Here is a 16,594-nt window from a genome sequence, read left to right as displayed (position 1 = left end):
GAGGTTGTCTTCAGAGCAAGCTTGGTAGAGAGATGCGCAGAGTGAGAATAACAGGAGAGCCTTGGTGAGGAGAGTAGGAAGGAGCTGAGAGAAGAGTATAAGTAAAGGCTCAGGTAGAAATATGCATTCTCTTGTCTTATAGTGACAACCTCAGTACTTCACACATTGGAAATAACCCGAGTGCCCAACAATCCCAGTAGACTATGGAGTATCCAAGAAGGAGGTCCCAAGGAGTCCATGTAAAGAGCGACTTAGGTGTGTGTGTACAATGGGAAAGGGATAAAGATGAGGTAACTGAGAAAAAGTAAGTTCCAGAACAGTATATACTTAATGAGCTGATTTGAAGTTTTAAAAGATGTTTATTTATATTTGTTTATTATGTATTTATTTTGGCTGCACCAAGTAGCTTACAGTATCTTGGTTCCCTGACCAGGAACTGAACCCAGGCCTCCGGCAGTGAAAGCATGGAATCCTAACCACTGGACCACCAGGGAATTCTGTTTATTGTTTTTGAAAAATCTCCTGGAAGGAGACCCAGGAAACTCTTAGTAGTGGTTATTCTGAGAGTGGGACCGAAGAATGGGAGCATGAAGTGTGGCAAGTTTACTTTTCACCTTGTATACTCTTGAGTTCTGCAACCACTAAGTATTATTATTATTATTATTTACAATATAAAGTTAATAAAAATAAACACACAGTCATATCCAGGAGACAGCAGGGACTGGGAGGTTCGCAAGTGAGACATGTCCACTGAGGCCAGATCCTGGAAGAAGACTGGAAGAAGAGTTGACATGTGATCATTCTGTTGTCTATGGACACCCAATAGAGGTTCCCCAGCCAGGAAGAAACAGAGGAAGCAGTTCCAGGAAGATTCACCTGCATAAGAGAGGTATCAGGGAGGGCCGAGAAACAGGGCTGCCCCCCTCACAACCTTCTCAGGCTATGTATGCTCACTCCAGCTAGCTGTTTCCCTTCAAAGCTGCCTGAAGTCTGTTTCTTTTTTCCTTTGGGCGGTGCTGGGTCTGGCTGCAATGCTTAGGCTTCTCTAACTGTAGTGCGTGTGGGCTCTCTAGTCGTGGTGCACAGGCTCAGGAGTCGCAGTGTATGGGATCTTAGATCCCTGACCAGGGATAGGGAGCTCAGAATCTTATCCACTGGACCATCAGGGAAGTCCCCTGGACTCTGTTTCTATCTGACTTTACTTGGATGACAATATGGGGAAGGGGTTCTGGGAGAAGGAACCTAGTAGGTGTTCATTAAAAACCTTTAGTAAGTTCCTGCCATGTGACCCATGTTACATGTGTTAGCCCATGAGGTCTGGATGAAGGGATGAATAAGACCCCACCCCGGACCGAGAGAAACTCTGGCAGTGGAAACGGAGGAAAAATCTGAGCTCTATTTCAAAGGAAAAAATGGTAAGTCCTGAGCCCAGGTTTGTAAGATCGATAAAGGCCCAGAAGACCGGTTGGCAAAAAGTCTAAGGTTTCTGGTCCGGGAGACTAAAGGCAGGTGGCCTTGGCCCTGAGCAAAGCTCGCCTGGAGGAAACTCTGGTTTGGAGGAAAGGTCTAGCTGTTTCTGGATTCTTCTCTGGCTGTCGCTTCTCTCAAAAGACAAGCCCTCCATGCTGCTCTGCTTTCTGCCAGGGCCCGACTGGAGTGAAGATGTGGGGCCTTTCCTTGCCTAGAATTTTAAAAGGGAGAAGGGTGGCGCAAGCCTCCCTCAACTCTAACGTCAGTTTCTGGCAGCCAGCATTGCTGGCTGTCTCCCTGAACTCCGACTTCCAGACACCAGAAAGTCAGACACCCGAAGAACAGCGGGAAAACACCGCCCAGAAGGGGGCAGCGGCCAGAAGCACCGTGTTGGGCTCCGGGAGCCGCCCGGCGCCCCGTGGACCCCGAGCTAGGAGTCCCTTGTGGACTCTGCCTAGGACAAAGGTCCGGGACCCAGCAGACACCTCCTTAGAACTCGAGGCCTGGAAACAGAGGTCCAAGAGTCCCTCATCTTATTCCAAATCCCCGTTGCTCGGAATTTAAAACCCCGACTTGGTGGGAAGCCAGTCAGAAGGTATAAAAAAACAAAACACCAAACAAAAAAATAAATGAGCCCCGACCTCTTGGGACGAAGCGGGTGGACCTTCCTCAGCCCCACCCGCTGGTGACTCACCGCCCTCCTAACCAGGGCCTGCCCCTCCCGCGCCCAGTGCCAGGCGAGCAGGACAGGGCGGGTGCTAAGGTGGGCTCCATCCCCAAGCCCTAGGCTGGCGGACAAGCTCCGGCGTGTCCCCGCGGGTGCCCCTGTTTACGCCAAGCCCTGGAGCGAGGTGGGGGCGGGCCTTCTCGGCCCCTCCCCCACCCCGCCCCCCTCCGCCGCAGGCCCCAATCCCGGTCCGGGTCTGACAATGTCTCCAAATCAAAGCTCAGCCTCTCCCCGCATCTTCCCCACGGTCTGGCGGCCCCCAACCCGCCTCCACCCCAGGCAGGGGAGTCACAGTCAGGGTTCCCCCAGGAGATCAGGCCTCGGTCCACACCTCCTGATCTTAGATCCCCAGACGGGGCCTGAAATCCTAGGGCGAGACACCGAGTTTCAAAGCCAAGCGGCTCAGCTCTCTTCGCCCCCTGCCCAATCCCTCTCGCCGCTTCAGTTGTCGAGCGCCAGGCAGAAGGGCCCAGTCAGGGGAATGGGCACTCCAGGCCCAAAACCAACCAGCGGGGCCCCAGGAACCCCCGCTCTCGGACCGCTCGCCAGAGCTCCAAATCTTGTCGCTCCTCCGACTCCCCCTCCCCAGGGCAGCGCGCCAAATCAGCGCATGCGCACTCGGAGGATTGCCGCGTAGCTCTTTCTACCCCCCGCCCCGGCTTTTTCTTTCCCCGCCCCTTTTCTCTCTCCCTCCTCTCCCGGTCCCCTCCCTCTCCCCCCGCCCCAACTCAGCCCGCCCCGCGGCACCTCAGTCCCGGGAACAGTGGTGCGAGCTCCAGGCCCGTGCACTGAGGAGGCGGAAACGAGGGGAGCCCCCAGAGCTCCATCAGGCCCCTTCCAAAGGCTCCCCCACCCGGTCCACGCCCCCCACCCCCCCACCCCGCCTCCTCCCAATTGTGCATTTTTGCAGCCGGAGGCGGCTCGGAGATGGGGCTGTGAGCTTCGCCCCGGGAGGGGGAAAAAGAGGAACGAAGAGAAAAGCAGGGGGTGAAGGGTTTGGATTTGGGGGCAGAGAGTGCAGCCCCGTCTGCAGGCCCTCCCCAAGGGGCTCCGAACTCTACATCCTCACCCACGCCCCTGGTGCGCTTTGCTGAAGGATACGATAAGAATAGAGGAGAAGGGAGGGAGGAGGAAAAAGGGGGGCCCCCCAATTGGGGGGGGCGACGACGAGAAGTAACAGGACCAGAGGAGAGGGGCTGCTGCTGGCATCAGCCCACACCATGCTGACCCCGCCGCTGCTGCTGTTGCTGCCCCTGCTCTCTGCTCTGGTCGCGGCCGCTGTCGACGGTGAGTGAGATTCCGCGGCCCCCTTGGACCCTTGGGGACACTCACTCCCCAGCCCCCACTCCTGCGTTCGGATGAGAAAGGGAGTCGCGGGAGGGGGTGCCTTTTGTTATCCCAGTCCAGCTGACACTGCAGCGGCCCAGCTGGGGGTGGGGATGGGGGTCCAATTTGGAGGATGGGGGCCTTGGGCAAATGATGCTTCTGGGGACCCCCCCTCAGCCCAAACAAAGACCAGAGGCCTGGGAAGGGAGAAGAGGGACCCCCCTTTTTCTGATCCTGGGATCTAGAGGCCTTGTATCTCTGTTCGGGGAGGGCCTCCGCCTCCCCTACATCCTCTACCCCCCCACCCCCATCTAAATTGTAAAGGAATCCGGATTTGCAATGTACTGGCTGCAAAAGGGGGCGGGGGTCCTTTTGCTGTGGCCTGTGAATCTGGAAGGGAGAGCCGGGTCCGGGTGCCCTGCTGGGCAGAGGGCAGGCTAGACGGGGACTGCCTTTGGGTCGGGAGAGGGAGGGCCACGGGAAGGCCCCCTGCTTGGGTGTGGAATCTGGGCCCTTGGAGACCAGGCTTGGAGGCCTGAGTCCAGGATTTAGCAGGCTGCCAGCCTGGGTTCCGAAATGAGCACTTCCCCCTCTCAGGGCCTCTGTCAGTAGCCTGGAAAGAGCTGTACTGGGGGGTGTAGCGGGTGGGGGCAGGCGAAGCTATATGACTTTGAATTTTCCTTCTTAATTCCTGGGAGCTTTGAGATGAAAAAACGTCAGATGTCATCATTGGGGAAGGGGACTGGAGAATGGCCTGGAATGCTGAAGTGGGAGGGTGGAAGAAGGCTGCTCTCTCCCTGACTTCTAGCTTGATCACAGTTTGGACTAGAAGGAGAGCTGGAGGTTGGATGGGGGTTATGTCATGCCCCCACCCCTAATTCCCTGCTCCTTAGGTAGATGTATTTATTTCTCTCCACCACTTCCCCTCCTCCCCTGGTACACACACACTTTGTATATTGCAGTTAGCTTTGGGCAAGAACTGTGTCCTTTTGGAGAAAGAGGTGCCCTCCTGCTTTTTTTTTAGTGTCAGCTATTTTCCCTCTTACTTGTGAGTCACTGGTTCAAGTCTTGCTCAAGATTTGGGCTGGGGTCACGGGGTTGGGCTGGGCTGGGCCCCTGATTTGAGTAGGGGTGGGATCTGATCTATTCCCATCACTTTAATCTTCTCATTCAGGAAAAAAAATCTGCACCCAATACCATTGTGCACCCCTCCTCCATCTTCTCAATTCTGCCAGATTGGGATTGGGAAAGTTTTTCTCTGAAACTGGATTAACTCTTCCCCTCCCCGCAACTTGCTTCAGTTGGGAGGGGTGTTGGGGGACAGGAAATATATAGGACAGTATATTCAGTAGCTCTCAATTATACCATCCTGGGGACTCTGTCCACCTACCACTCACCCCACATGGAGAAGAGGAAAGAAGCGGTACCCGGAATACCCTTCAGACCACCAGCCCTTGCCTGTGATTTCCTCAGTTATGGGTGTTGTTTCCTCTTGTTCTTAATCCTGTTAAGTGAGAGGAGAAACTGAGGCAGAGAGATCTGGAAGGGATAGAAAAGCATTTTAAGAGAGAAAGAGTGACTCATCAAGAGCCCCATGATGGAAGGAGGATGGAGTTAGGCAGAAAGAAGAGGGGGTCACTGTGGAAAGCAGACAAGGGCCCCAGCCCAGTCAGGAATGGCCCCAGGGAGCTTCACCCCTCGGGTAATTACCCCACCAAGTTGGTGGGTGGTGAGTGGAGGAAGGAGACTGGACATGTTTTCCTTAATGGTCTCCCACCCTTTTGTAAGTTTCCACCCAGCCCACAGCTGTAACCCCAGCTCAAGCCAAACTCTATCCAAAGTCCTGGGCAACTCTGAGACCCCACAGACTGTAGCCCGCCCGGCTCCTGTGTCTATGGGATTTTCCCAGCAAGGATACTGGAGTGGGTTGCCATTTCCTCCTCCAGGGGCTCTTCCGGACCTAGGGATCGAATCTGCATCTCCTGCATTGCAGGCGAAGTATTCACCGATGAGCCACCAGAGACGCCCCTAGGGAGAGGACCCCTCCCCAAACTCACATTACTGCTCTCACCTTTGGGGTGGGAATATGACTCATCCAGAGTGGGAATGGGGAGTGGGAAAGGGAGACTGCACAGACCTGTAGGGCCAATGTCGTCCAGGACTGCCCAGGAGTTTGTATATCCTACCCTTGCCCTCATGCCTGGGGCCCACAGACACAGAACTTTCTCCTTCGTTTCCCAGAGAAGGGCATGTCCTGGCTCCAGCTTACCTCCCTCAGTGTCTAACCTTCCTTCCTGCTGCTGGCTTGCATGGACCCTGCTGCTTTGCCTTCAGGGGAGCAGCCCTAGGTCCTTCTCCAGCACTTCCGCCTTCTCTGTTGTGCCTGAACCCAATCCCCAGGGTCCCCTTCTCTTTGGGGAGCGATGTCACTCCTCGCTAGTAGACAGAACTGGGTCTACTTGCTTCCTGGGAGGCTGGAGAAACAGATGGGCTGGAGAGTGAGAAGAGAGGTCATTGAGGTCTCTGCTGAGATTAGGAAAATTTTGTAGTGGGGAGGGCTGGCTGCCTCCCTGTCTCCTACCCATCTCCACATACCCCCTTGAGCCAGTATATTACCTGTTATCAGACAAGCTGGACAGTGAACTTAGTTATGAGGCTGAGCTTCCTCGCTCTGTGAGAAATATTTCCAAACTCGTTTCTCCCCTGGTCAGACCCAGATGCCTGATTATCTCCCCTCACCCTTGTCTTTTAAACCAGGGACGTGAGGACATTGATTTGGGGATGGAGGTATATTTTGATGTTTAAGGCTGCTTTGCAAAACTTCCTTTTCTCCCAATCTTAGCCACCCCCCTTCCTCCATTTTCTCTATTATTTTTCCCCCAGCCACTCCCCATCACTGGGCCTCTTAAGGATGTCAGCTGGGCGGGAGGGGCAGGAGGGGCAGGAGGGGCAGGAGGGGCAAGAGGGGCAGGAGGGGCGCTGGCCGGAGCCAGATCCTGTCCAAATCCCCCTCCCACCCCCAACTTTTCAAAACTCCTTTGGGAAGCCCTTCCTTACATAGTCTAACTTTCTTTCCTCCTGCTGTAGCCTCAGCCTTTGCATATCAAAACCCCAAGCTTAAGGCTTATTACCCGCCTCAGTAGCCTCCTCTCAGCCCCTGCCCCCAGCCCTCTGTGAGCTCTCCAGCATTCAAGTCCTCCAGCTCTTGAAGCGGGCTCCTCACCCTTGGGCAATCTGAATGCAGTGGGACCATGCAAGGGTCCCTGACCTGGTGGAACTGTGTGCTGGGTGTGTTTGGAGCATCTCAGCCCACCCCACTGTGTTCAGTCCCAGATTTCAGCCCAGTTTTTAACAGGATCCCACATTGTTTGGAGAAGGAAGTAGTTGACTCTGGGATTGCTTCCGGTGCAGTGGCCCCAGGCCCCAGTGTAAAGCCTCCCTGGGAAAGAGGCGAGGGACAGTGGAGGGCAGCATTTACCCCTCTTGCACCACAGGGGAGATGAGGGTCTCTCTGAGGCCTTGGCCTTCCCGTCGAAGAGCTTCCATCTTCCTTCCTACCACCCTCCCAATTCTGTGGGAGGCAATGGCCCCTATTCTGAGTTTGCCTGGGGTCAGACAGTGGTAGGGCCGGGACTCCACTTGCCCGAGTAAAGATACATGCTTCCCCACCCTGAATCTCAGGGATGTTTTTCTCCAGGTTCATCCCAAGACAACTGTGCCATTATCTTCACAACCTCTGGGCTGAGACCCTCTCCCTAGGTTTTTTCCTCTTTCTATCATTGGTATGTGCTGTCTTGGCCTCCAAGAACCTCTGTCTCTCATTCTCCTAGCTAATCTCTCTTATCTCATCCTCTCTCCTCCTGTTGTGGCGTTCTCTGTCCAGTCTCTCTCAGTCTCTGTGTCATGCTTTGTCTCTGCCTGTCTCCATCCACCTCCATCCAGGCCTCTTGGTATCCCAAAAGCTATCTGGGAGCAGAAATCTCTCCTGGGCTCTCCCCCGTGCTCTCCATTTTGGAGTTGTTATTCCCATCTCAGGCCAAACTGGGAATCTCCATTTTGGCAGTAAAAGTTCTCCCTCCACTTTCTTCCAAGTTCCTCTCTCTTTTTCCCCCTCCACTAATTTGGGAGAGAATGTTTCTGGAAGAAGGGAACTTGATACCCTTTGTGGGTTGAATAAGAGGGAGAATGCAGATAATTCAGAAAGGCGGAGGGAAGTTAGACTTCTGGCAGAACTTCCTCATGACTTGAGAACTGGAGAGAGGTGTGGGGACTTGGTCAGGAGCTTAGAGCTTTTATTTCTATGGCTGTGTGTGCAGGGGGTTGGGGGTAGGTGAAGAGGGCTTCTGAAGGCCTGGTGAGAGATATGCTGACCTCTGGAGGCATTTGAGGGGTCTGGACTTCACTTGCGGGGGGGGGGGGGGAGCATGGAGGAAAAGATGGTGGGGAGGTCAGGCTAATGTCCCGCTGAGTCAATATTGACTCAGGATGGAGGGGGAGACCATTCCCCTCCCCCCGGCAGCCCAAGCCATCCTGTCTGTCTGTCCAGGCCGCAAAGCAGAGGCCCAGACTCAGGAATGACAAAAATGTGTCTGAGCCTCACTGAGCTGCGGGGAAGGAGCCACCGGGTAACACCCAAAATACATAAAATTCAGTGAAAAGCTCTGGGTTTGGGCCTGGGAGGCCCCTGCCGCCCCACCCCCGTATGTTTGAAAGTTTAGATTCCTGCAGGCTCTGGCCCCCCCACTCCCTGGCCACCCCCTGGCTCCTCTGTCCCCTTAGCTTTATCATGTGGTTCCTTTTAGAAAACATCCCCCGTACACAGCCTGTCTCTCTCTCTGCTGTGTCTGCTCTTGCAAAGGGCCTCAGGGTTCTCCTTCACCCTCACCCTGCCTCAGGACTCCTGGGTCTTTAGGAAATCTCACCCCCCTCTCTTCCTCTCAAACGATGGGTCCCCTCCTCTAGAAGTCTCCCTCAGGGCTCTACTTGCCTGTTGCCCTCCCTTCTCTGCTCAGGCACCCTTGCCACCCTTCCCCACCCTGTCCCCAAGGCCTCAGGATGGGACAGGACACAGCCAAAGCTCAAGCAGGGCAGTGGGGTCCGTGTTGTGTCTGGGTGCACACCCAACCTGACACCTCCTGTTCCGGCTCCAGCTTGGTGGCCCTGGGGGCCGTGGCTGGGCTGGGTGCCTGGGTTTGGGGGGGGTGCAGGGGTGTTGGCCAGAGTTAGCATGGCGGTCACATTCATCTCCGGGCAAAGCTGAGAACAGACAGCCCCTGTGTCCTGGTGTTCTCTCTGCAGCCTCGCTCGCTCTCCCTCTGTAGTTCTCTCCTCCTTCCTTTTTCCCTCTGCTGTCCTGTTCTTATCCCTTTCCATCTTCTCCACTGTCTCCCCTCTCTGAGGAGCCTTGAAGGCCAAGGCCACCTCCTGTAATTCCCATCCCCACTCCCAGTGCCAGAGGACCCTGCCATTTCCATTTTTCATCCTTCTGCTCCGCTGTCATGGCCAGTAAGAAATCACCTGTTCAGTTACTAATTGCTTTATGCCTCAGTTTTCTCATCTGTATATGGGGATTGCAACCATAGCCACGTCACAGGGTTTGAGGATCTAAATGAGTTAATATGTACAAAGTGTCTCAGCCCAGGTGCTGACGCAGAGTCACCATGTTGTAAAGTGTTAGCTCATATCCTTAGGAACCCCCAGATCTCCCAAGGGGTGGGAGCCAGGGGAGGCCACTAGTTGCTCCCTAATGTAGGGCCATGTTGTTCCCTCATCTGGGGCCACCTAGCTGGGTTTTCTGGGTGCTGGCATCAGACGCAGAAGGCGCAGCTGAGGGGAGTGGGGTTGGCTGCGGGCTCTAAGCAGATTACAGGTTTCCGACCCCACCCCCACTGCAACACCCTCCACCTCTGAATGAGGCTTCCCTTGGCCCGTGTAGACTGCCCCAAAGTAGGTTATTTGTTCCTTTCCTCCCCTTTCCCTATGAAGGAAATCAAAGACAGGCCTTAGCCTTCAAACTCAGGTCTTTTCTCCACCATCCCTGACAGAAAGGAAGTTCTTCCTGCATCTCTTAGGTCCTTGTGCTGCCCTGGTGTGCGCCCAGTCACCCGCCCCGGCCGGAGGGGTCTGCTGTGGGCCAGGGCCCCAGGGGCTCCTCTTCCTTTCACTCCCCATCCCCCACTCCCCTCCCTCGCAAGAGCACATCTGGTTTGTGAATCTCTCTCATTCCAGCTTTTGGAGTTTGCCAGCTGCTGTTTCCTCTGTCGAGCTCAGGCCAAAAATGGGGGTGGGGGACAGCAAGGGGACAAAGTGAGAAAGTGAGGGCCAAAGCAGGGGGGATCGTGGCTGGGATGTGGAATAGAGGGGAGATTGGAGTGACCAACCAGTGACCTCGGGCCTGGGCTGTGAGTTCTACCCGGCGAGGAGTTGGGGCATGGACTGCTAAATCCAGGTGGGGGCAGGGATGGGCATGGGGACCTGTCTGGGCTCCAAACAGCCCATCTGCCTCTGAATCCCATTCCAGCCCCCTCTACCACCGCTCTCCCCCCTCAACCCCAGCCCATCTCGGCCAGCCAGGGGAAGAGGACCGTTCTCCGGCATGCTAACTAGGCTGCCTAGCAGTTTCCCGGGAAGACCTCACAGCTGGCCCAGTGGGGCAATGAACTCAGCATTATCCGCCTCCTCAAGGGGCCTTTATTCCCTGCTCAGGGTGGGGGGACAGGGGAGGGGGCTCCAGGGTGGGGGGCCTAGCCAGGCCATCCTTGATGTGTTTCCTGAACTTGGCTCTCACCCTGGCCGGCGGCCTGAGCGCAGTCCCCTCTGCCAGAGGCGGGGGTTGGGGGGAGGACGTCTTCCCAGTGTGGCTCTCCTCAGAGCCCATCCCTCCCTGCTCAGAGCCCCGGCACACTTTCCTTCTGCTCCGTCCCAGCCCTGAGCTCACTCTGCCCTGCGGTCTTCCTGGGGCGCCATGGCTCCTGAGGGGCCACCCCGCCCCTCCTGGGCACCCCAGTGCCTCATTTACTGCCCGGCACAGAGCTGGGCTCTGGTGCATGACAGCCGAAGAGAAATGGGATGGACACAGATCGAGGAAGAGGCAATGCAGGGCTGGGAGACTGGGGGGCAGCAGTGAAGGAAGTGGGGCTTGCCTCCCTCCCGAGGAGGACATGCTGACAGGGTTGGGAGGAATAGCGCCTGAAGACCTCTCAGTGGAAGTGGGGAGCCTGGTGTCAACTGGCTGCTTCACAGCTCAGAGTCAGCTAAACCGGTCTAAGTCCTGATTGCGACATTTGGCTGCTGTGTGACCCCACATCCTCTGAGGCTCGGTTTCCTCATCTGGGAAATAGTATTACTCGTACCTAATTTGTCATATTGTGGAGAGGATTGAATGCGATGATATATGGAAAGAACTGGTTGATCACACTTCCCGGCACATACTGAGGTAACAATGAGAGTTAGTGTTACCATGTTTAATTCATCCCTGGAGAATGAGGTAAGAGAATGGGGTGGGTGTAGAGAGCAGATGGTGGGGTGAGGGATTAGGGCAAAGAAGAGGTCCTGGATATAGGAACTTCTTGGGTTGGCTGGGCTGAAACCAGCTCCTGCAGGTCACCCCAGCCATCCCCCTGCCTCGGCTCTCCAGCCCTGTCGGCTTGAGCAGTCTTAGGTACCTATTAACTCTGAGGGCATCCGCAAGGGAGACTGTTTAGAGAATGGATGTGGAGGCAGAACTCCTCTGTTGATACCATCTCTGAGACACCCATGTGCCAAGAGCACCCCAAACACATGTCCCGTCTGGGGAGGGCCTGGTGGTTAGGAGTTGGAGATGTGTGGGGTGATGTGTTCCAAGGACCAAGAGTGTCCCAGAGGGTGAAGGAGCAGAGAGGTTAGTAAAGACCAGCTCTGGACCTCTAGTGGGATGGAGAAGATAAAGAGAAAACCTGTCAAAAACCTAAATGCCCCATCACTCTCAGTCAGCAGAGTGGAGACTGCTGTGGTCTGACCAGAGTATCAGAGAACACAAGGGCTTTGGCCCTGAGAGCTGGGAGAGCACACACCCAATGGGCAGCCTACGGGAGTCATTCAGGCGGCAGCAGTGTGCTCCCCGCGTCCTTCCCCTCCCCCATCTCAGGTACACAGTGTTCAGGAGTGACCCCCAGCCCCTCCCTCCCACCCCTGCTCCACACAGGAAGCTTGGGTTAGAGCCTGGGCCGGATGGAGACTGCTACTGCCTGAAGAAGGAGGAGGAACCCTTGAGGGCTTTCAGACTGTAGAGCTGGCCTCCACCCCTATTCACACTCCTGTTTTCTTCCCTTGGCCCTAGTCCCTAAGACTTGCAGCCCCAAGCAGTTTGCCTGCAGAGACCAGATCACCTGCATTTCAAAAGGCTGGCGGTGTGATGGTGAGAGGGACTGCCCAGATGGATCTGACGAGGCTCCCGAGATTTGTAAGTACCTTTTCTAAATCCCTACCCCCATCGCTGATTTTTCCCTTTTCCTTTTGGCCCAGCAGTCTAGGATGAAGACAGTTGAGCTTGAGCCTGGCGTGGACCTTGCTCTGTGATTGTTTGTACATGACACAGCTAAAACTGTCCAACTGTCCTCCCCCTGCTCTTCAAAGAGCCCGGCAAGGTGTTTGGTATGCTCAAAAATGAGCTTCCTCAGACGCTGTACCCGCCCCCAACCCCAGCCTCCCTGAGACCATATTCTCTGGGCTGACAGCTTTGCTGGAAGGTTCCCCTCCCTTCTTTCTGGCTCCTTCCGCTTCTTCCCACCTCTGAGCCTCCTGATCCTTGATGGGTGCCCCTGGGTCTTGCTGGGTCCCCTTCCTGTCCTCAGGTTCCCAGGCCAAAGGCCACTGGCTCTGGCTCAATCTCTGTACCAGAAGCCCCACCCCTGAGCATTTCCCGCCCTCCTCCCTCCCCCTACCCTCAGTAAGTGGTGTAATCAGAGGCAGCTGTTTAAACTGGGAGAAAGGTCCCCACCCAGCCTTTACCCTGCCAGTGGGGGGTGGAGAACTTGCTGGCGGGACCCTGGAGTCCTGGGCAGCTGGCAAAGTCTCCGCCTTCAGAGCCTCTCCCTTGCTGGGCTAGTCTGGGCAGGGGTCTGGGGACCCTTCATTCTTAGGTCTTTCTCTGTTCTCTCTTGGGGTTTATCGTGTCCCAGCCCCATCTCCACACCCTCACTCATAATTATTAGCGGTAATTTTAGGGCCAGAAAAGGAAACCACTAGTTCTCTCTGCCTCACCTTGATACCCTGCTCTGGAGGTGTGGGAGCCAGGGACATTCTACAAGCGTTTCTATGGTGGCTCAGCCTGGAGTGTCTGCTCGTCTCATGCCACCTTTATGCCCCACTTTTCGGACCCCAGTGTTTGCTGTTGAAGATAAAGAAAGCTGTGCAGAGGGGCCAGATCTGGCTCTTTTTATCCATCCTTTAGTTAGATGCAGATATACATATCCGCTCACTGTCCCCACTCGTGCACATTCCTAGACCCATCACACTCACACTTAGCTGCTCCCGGGGCCTGACTCACTCCCCCTACCCTGCCGACATACACACACAGAGGCACACGCTGGCACAAACACATTCTCGCAGCCATGCAGAGTCACCACTCTGAAACAAGGATACAGAGACATAACCTGCACGCGGACAGATGCCCCAGACACTCACACACAGACCCAGACTTGCTCTCAAGAGGACCTGGAAATGTACATACTGAGGCCGGCAGCACCGGCACACGTGGAGATTCACAGATTCACCTCACTCCACACCACTCTGCTCCATGGTACACACCTCCCCTACCTCTGCATGTGACTCCTCCCCAGCACAGGCAGACAGATGTGCTTGCATGCAAGCACCTTCTTACATCTTGTCTGGGCTTGGAAACCCATGGCCAGTGATCTGTCTACCAGCCCACAGGCTCTGCCAGTGTCCTAGATCCTGGCCTCCTTAGGATCCCCTGAAGAGCTCTGTCCCGCCCTCCCTGCAGCCCATCTTCTTGGGCAACAAGGAAAGTGGAGACATCACCAGCGGGCCACAACCTTTGACAGTTCCCAAAGTCCTCCATCAGGCAGGCTGCTCTGGGGTGGAGGTCTAGCATAGTGTGTTGCATAAAAATATAATGGAAGGCATGCGTTTCAATTTTGAAATTTTCTAGTAGCTGCATTCAAAAAAAGGTCCAAATAGGAACTTTCCCGGTGGTTGGGTGGTCAAGACTCCTCCTTCCCATAGAGGGGATATGGGTTCAATCCCTGGTTGCGGAACTAAGATCCCACATGCTATAGGATGTGGCTCAAAAAATAAGCGTCTACTTAAAAAAAAAAAAAACCGAAAAGATCAACATAATCAGATGAAATTAATTTTAACTTTATTTTACTCAGTGTGTACAAAATATTATCATTTCAGCATATTTTTTCGTATAAAAGTATTGAGGCCTTTTGCATTCTTTTTTGTGGCTGTGGTATTAAGTCTTCAAAAATCAGTGTACATTTTATTTCTTTATGGCCCCTCCACACACCTTGTGGGATGACATTTCCCCAACCAGGGACTGAACCTGGAGCTACTGCAGTGAAAGAGCCCTAACCACTGGACCGCCAGGGAGCTATAATGGTTTTTTGTTTGTTTTTGCCAGTGCGCATTTTATACTTCCAGTTGGAACTGGTCACATTTCAAGTGCTGAATAGCCATGTATGATGCTTCGTATTGTAAAGTGCATTTCTAGAAGACTTGGTCCAGCTCTCCGCCCAGGCTCTGTGACCCAGGATGTTATGGGAAGGAGGGGTGCTTTGTCTCCTGGTGTAGAATGTGGAAGCCTCGGGGTCCACAGCATGGGGCATCTGGGGAGTGGACTCTTTGCTGAAACCTAGTTATCCCCTCCACCTGGCGGATCCCAGGTGTGGCTGCTATGGGGAGTAGCATAGATGAGCCCACGGTTGAAGAGTCTAACACAGGCCCTAGGCCTCCTGAGATCTAAAAATTGCAGGTGCCTGAAACCCCAGTCCCAGCCCCTCCCTCAGTGAGTAGCTGGCCAGACAGCCTCTGTAGCCAGCATGCCCACAGCGACCTTTCCGTCTGGCCCCAGGTCCGCAGAGTAAGGCCCAGCGATGTCAGCCGAACGAGCACAACTGCCTTGGCACTGAGCTGTGTATTCTCATGTCCCGCCTCTGCAACGGGGTCCAGGACTGCGCGGACGGCTCGGACGAGGGGCCCCACTGCCGAGGTAAGGGCTCTTCACCTCTGCTCTCCCAGGTGGATGCTGTGAGTTCTCCGCCGGGCACCTGGTGGGTCTGAAGGCCTGCTGCTGAGCACTGTCTGCACACTGTCCTTGGACTGCAAAGGGCACGAGGCCTGACCTGCTGCCCTGTGCCCCGGGCACGTCTCTGGCTGTGTGTGCTCACACGTGTCACTACCCCCTTCAGCCCCCCGTTTCCCACGTGTGAAACGAGAGCTCTCTACTAGATCAGCATGCTCATACTTCTTTAGTTTTGTCAACAGTGGGGTTGTTTCTTCGCACGGTTTCTTATAGGGAACCTGAGTATGAGCAGCAGAGACAAGCAGATGCTGTCACTGAAGCGGGGCCCGGGAGGCGGGGAGGTCTGGAGCTTTGTTGCCTGCCTCCCCTGCCAGGGCCCCCGAAGTCATCCCCTGGGAAGGGCAGGTCTTTGAGGCTCTTGGAAGCTGCTTCATGGGAAGGGTTCCTCCTCCGACCCCCCAACTGAGGAGGGAACTTTAAGACAGTAGGTCAGACTTCTTCCCACCTGCATCTCAGGCCCACCAGCTCTGCAGGTCTTCCTCTAGAGACCCTTCTGTCCCAGGGGGAGTCTGGATCTCTCCTGAGGATGAGAGACATTCCTGAGGATGGGGGTTGGAGGGGGAGGAAGCTCAGGCCTGCACCTCAGGGAATAGGAACTTCTACTGCCCTCAAGGTCTGGGCCTGGAACAGGAAGCTGGCTTTGTGAGGCCCTAGGCAAGCCCCTGGGGGTGGAGACCCTGTCCTGTGTCTATAACGCGTGTCAGAAAACATCTGCCTGTGGGAAGAGACACATCTGGATCCTGTTCACTGAGGGCAGGGAGTTTGTGGAAGATTTTTATCCTTTTCCTTTGGTTGAGTCTGCATGTTTTTGTCAGAAGCTCCTGGAATGGGATGTAGAATGTGGGCCCAGGGGGCTGACTTCAATTACCACGCACATCCCATCTTATCGGACAGTACGTGTTCAAATTCGCCTGCTTTTGCATACAAGGTCAGCATGACAAACAACCAAGAACATATGAAGCCTAGGGCTTGAACTTCCTTCTCTGATACTACAGAAGCTGGACCTCCTCATCCTTCTACCCCATATCCAGAAGAGAACCTCTTTTCTAGATTTTCCAGAAACAAACACTACTTCCCCTCTTTGGGGGGCAAGGCTGGACTGGGGAAGCACCTTCAGGCTCTGGGACAGAGGTGGGGAGGAGAAAGGCTAATCAGGGCCTGGCTCCCCATCTTTGCACCTCCTGGCAGGCTTAGCGCCTCTAAACGTCTTAGCATCTTGGGCAGCGCTCTCTCCTAGGTGGGAGGGGGGGAGCAGGGGTGTGAAGCAACTGGACAAAGGGGTCTTTGTGGCCAGGCCGCCTGGCCCCACGCAAGGCCATTAATTGGGTCGCTGGTCTGGGGAGGTAGCTGCTCCCCCACCTCTTCCCCCTCCTGCTTCATTCCCTTCTGTCTCCCCTGTGGAAGTGGGTCAGAGGCAGGAGGAAGATTAGAGAAAGATCCCAGGGGAGCCAGGTTTGCTTCTCTTTCTCCTGTCCTCTACCTGGGTCTCGGGCCTTCTCTCTGGGCCCTCTCGGACACCAGGGCTGGGTTGCAGGTGTGCTTCCAGACCAGACCTGGGGTCCTGCGTGGCAAGACTCGATTCCCTGCCAGCGCTTCCCCTTCAGCCCCAAAGCCAAAATTGCAGTCCTCGGGCGCTACAGGCAGGAGGCATGTGAAGGGGCTCAGAGTTAGTCCCCACGTGCTGTTGACCAGCAAACTAGGAAAGGAGCGGGTCGGGGCAGCCAAAGCAGGAAGATGCCGGTTCTGAGCCACAATTGGCGATGCGA

General features: G+C 55.2%; 1 protein-coding gene across 1 annotated transcript in view; it reads left to right on the top strand.

The window, feature by feature from the left end:
• Positions 1-3,417: 3,417 nt before the first annotated feature.
• LRP1 (LDL receptor related protein 1) overlaps positions 3,418-16,594 on the top strand; it is an 80,091-nt gene continuing 66,914 nt past the window's right edge. The window contains exons 1-3 of the mRNA XM_068970683.1: positions 3,418-3,484; positions 11,841-11,963; positions 14,598-14,735. Coding sequence (XP_068826784.1) covers positions 3,418-3,484; positions 11,841-11,963; positions 14,598-14,735 — 328 coding nt within the window. The remainder of the gene's footprint in view (positions 3,485-11,840; positions 11,964-14,597; positions 14,736-16,594) is intronic.

The sequence above is a fragment of the Capricornis sumatraensis genome, chromosome 4 (genome assembly GCF_032405125.1).
Source record: "Capricornis sumatraensis isolate serow.1 chromosome 4, serow.2, whole genome shotgun sequence".
Taxonomy (NCBI): domain Eukaryota; kingdom Metazoa; phylum Chordata; class Mammalia; order Artiodactyla; family Bovidae; genus Capricornis; species Capricornis sumatraensis.
The sequence above is the reverse complement of the archived record's forward strand: the minus strand, read 5'-3'. Positions and strand labels throughout refer to the sequence as shown.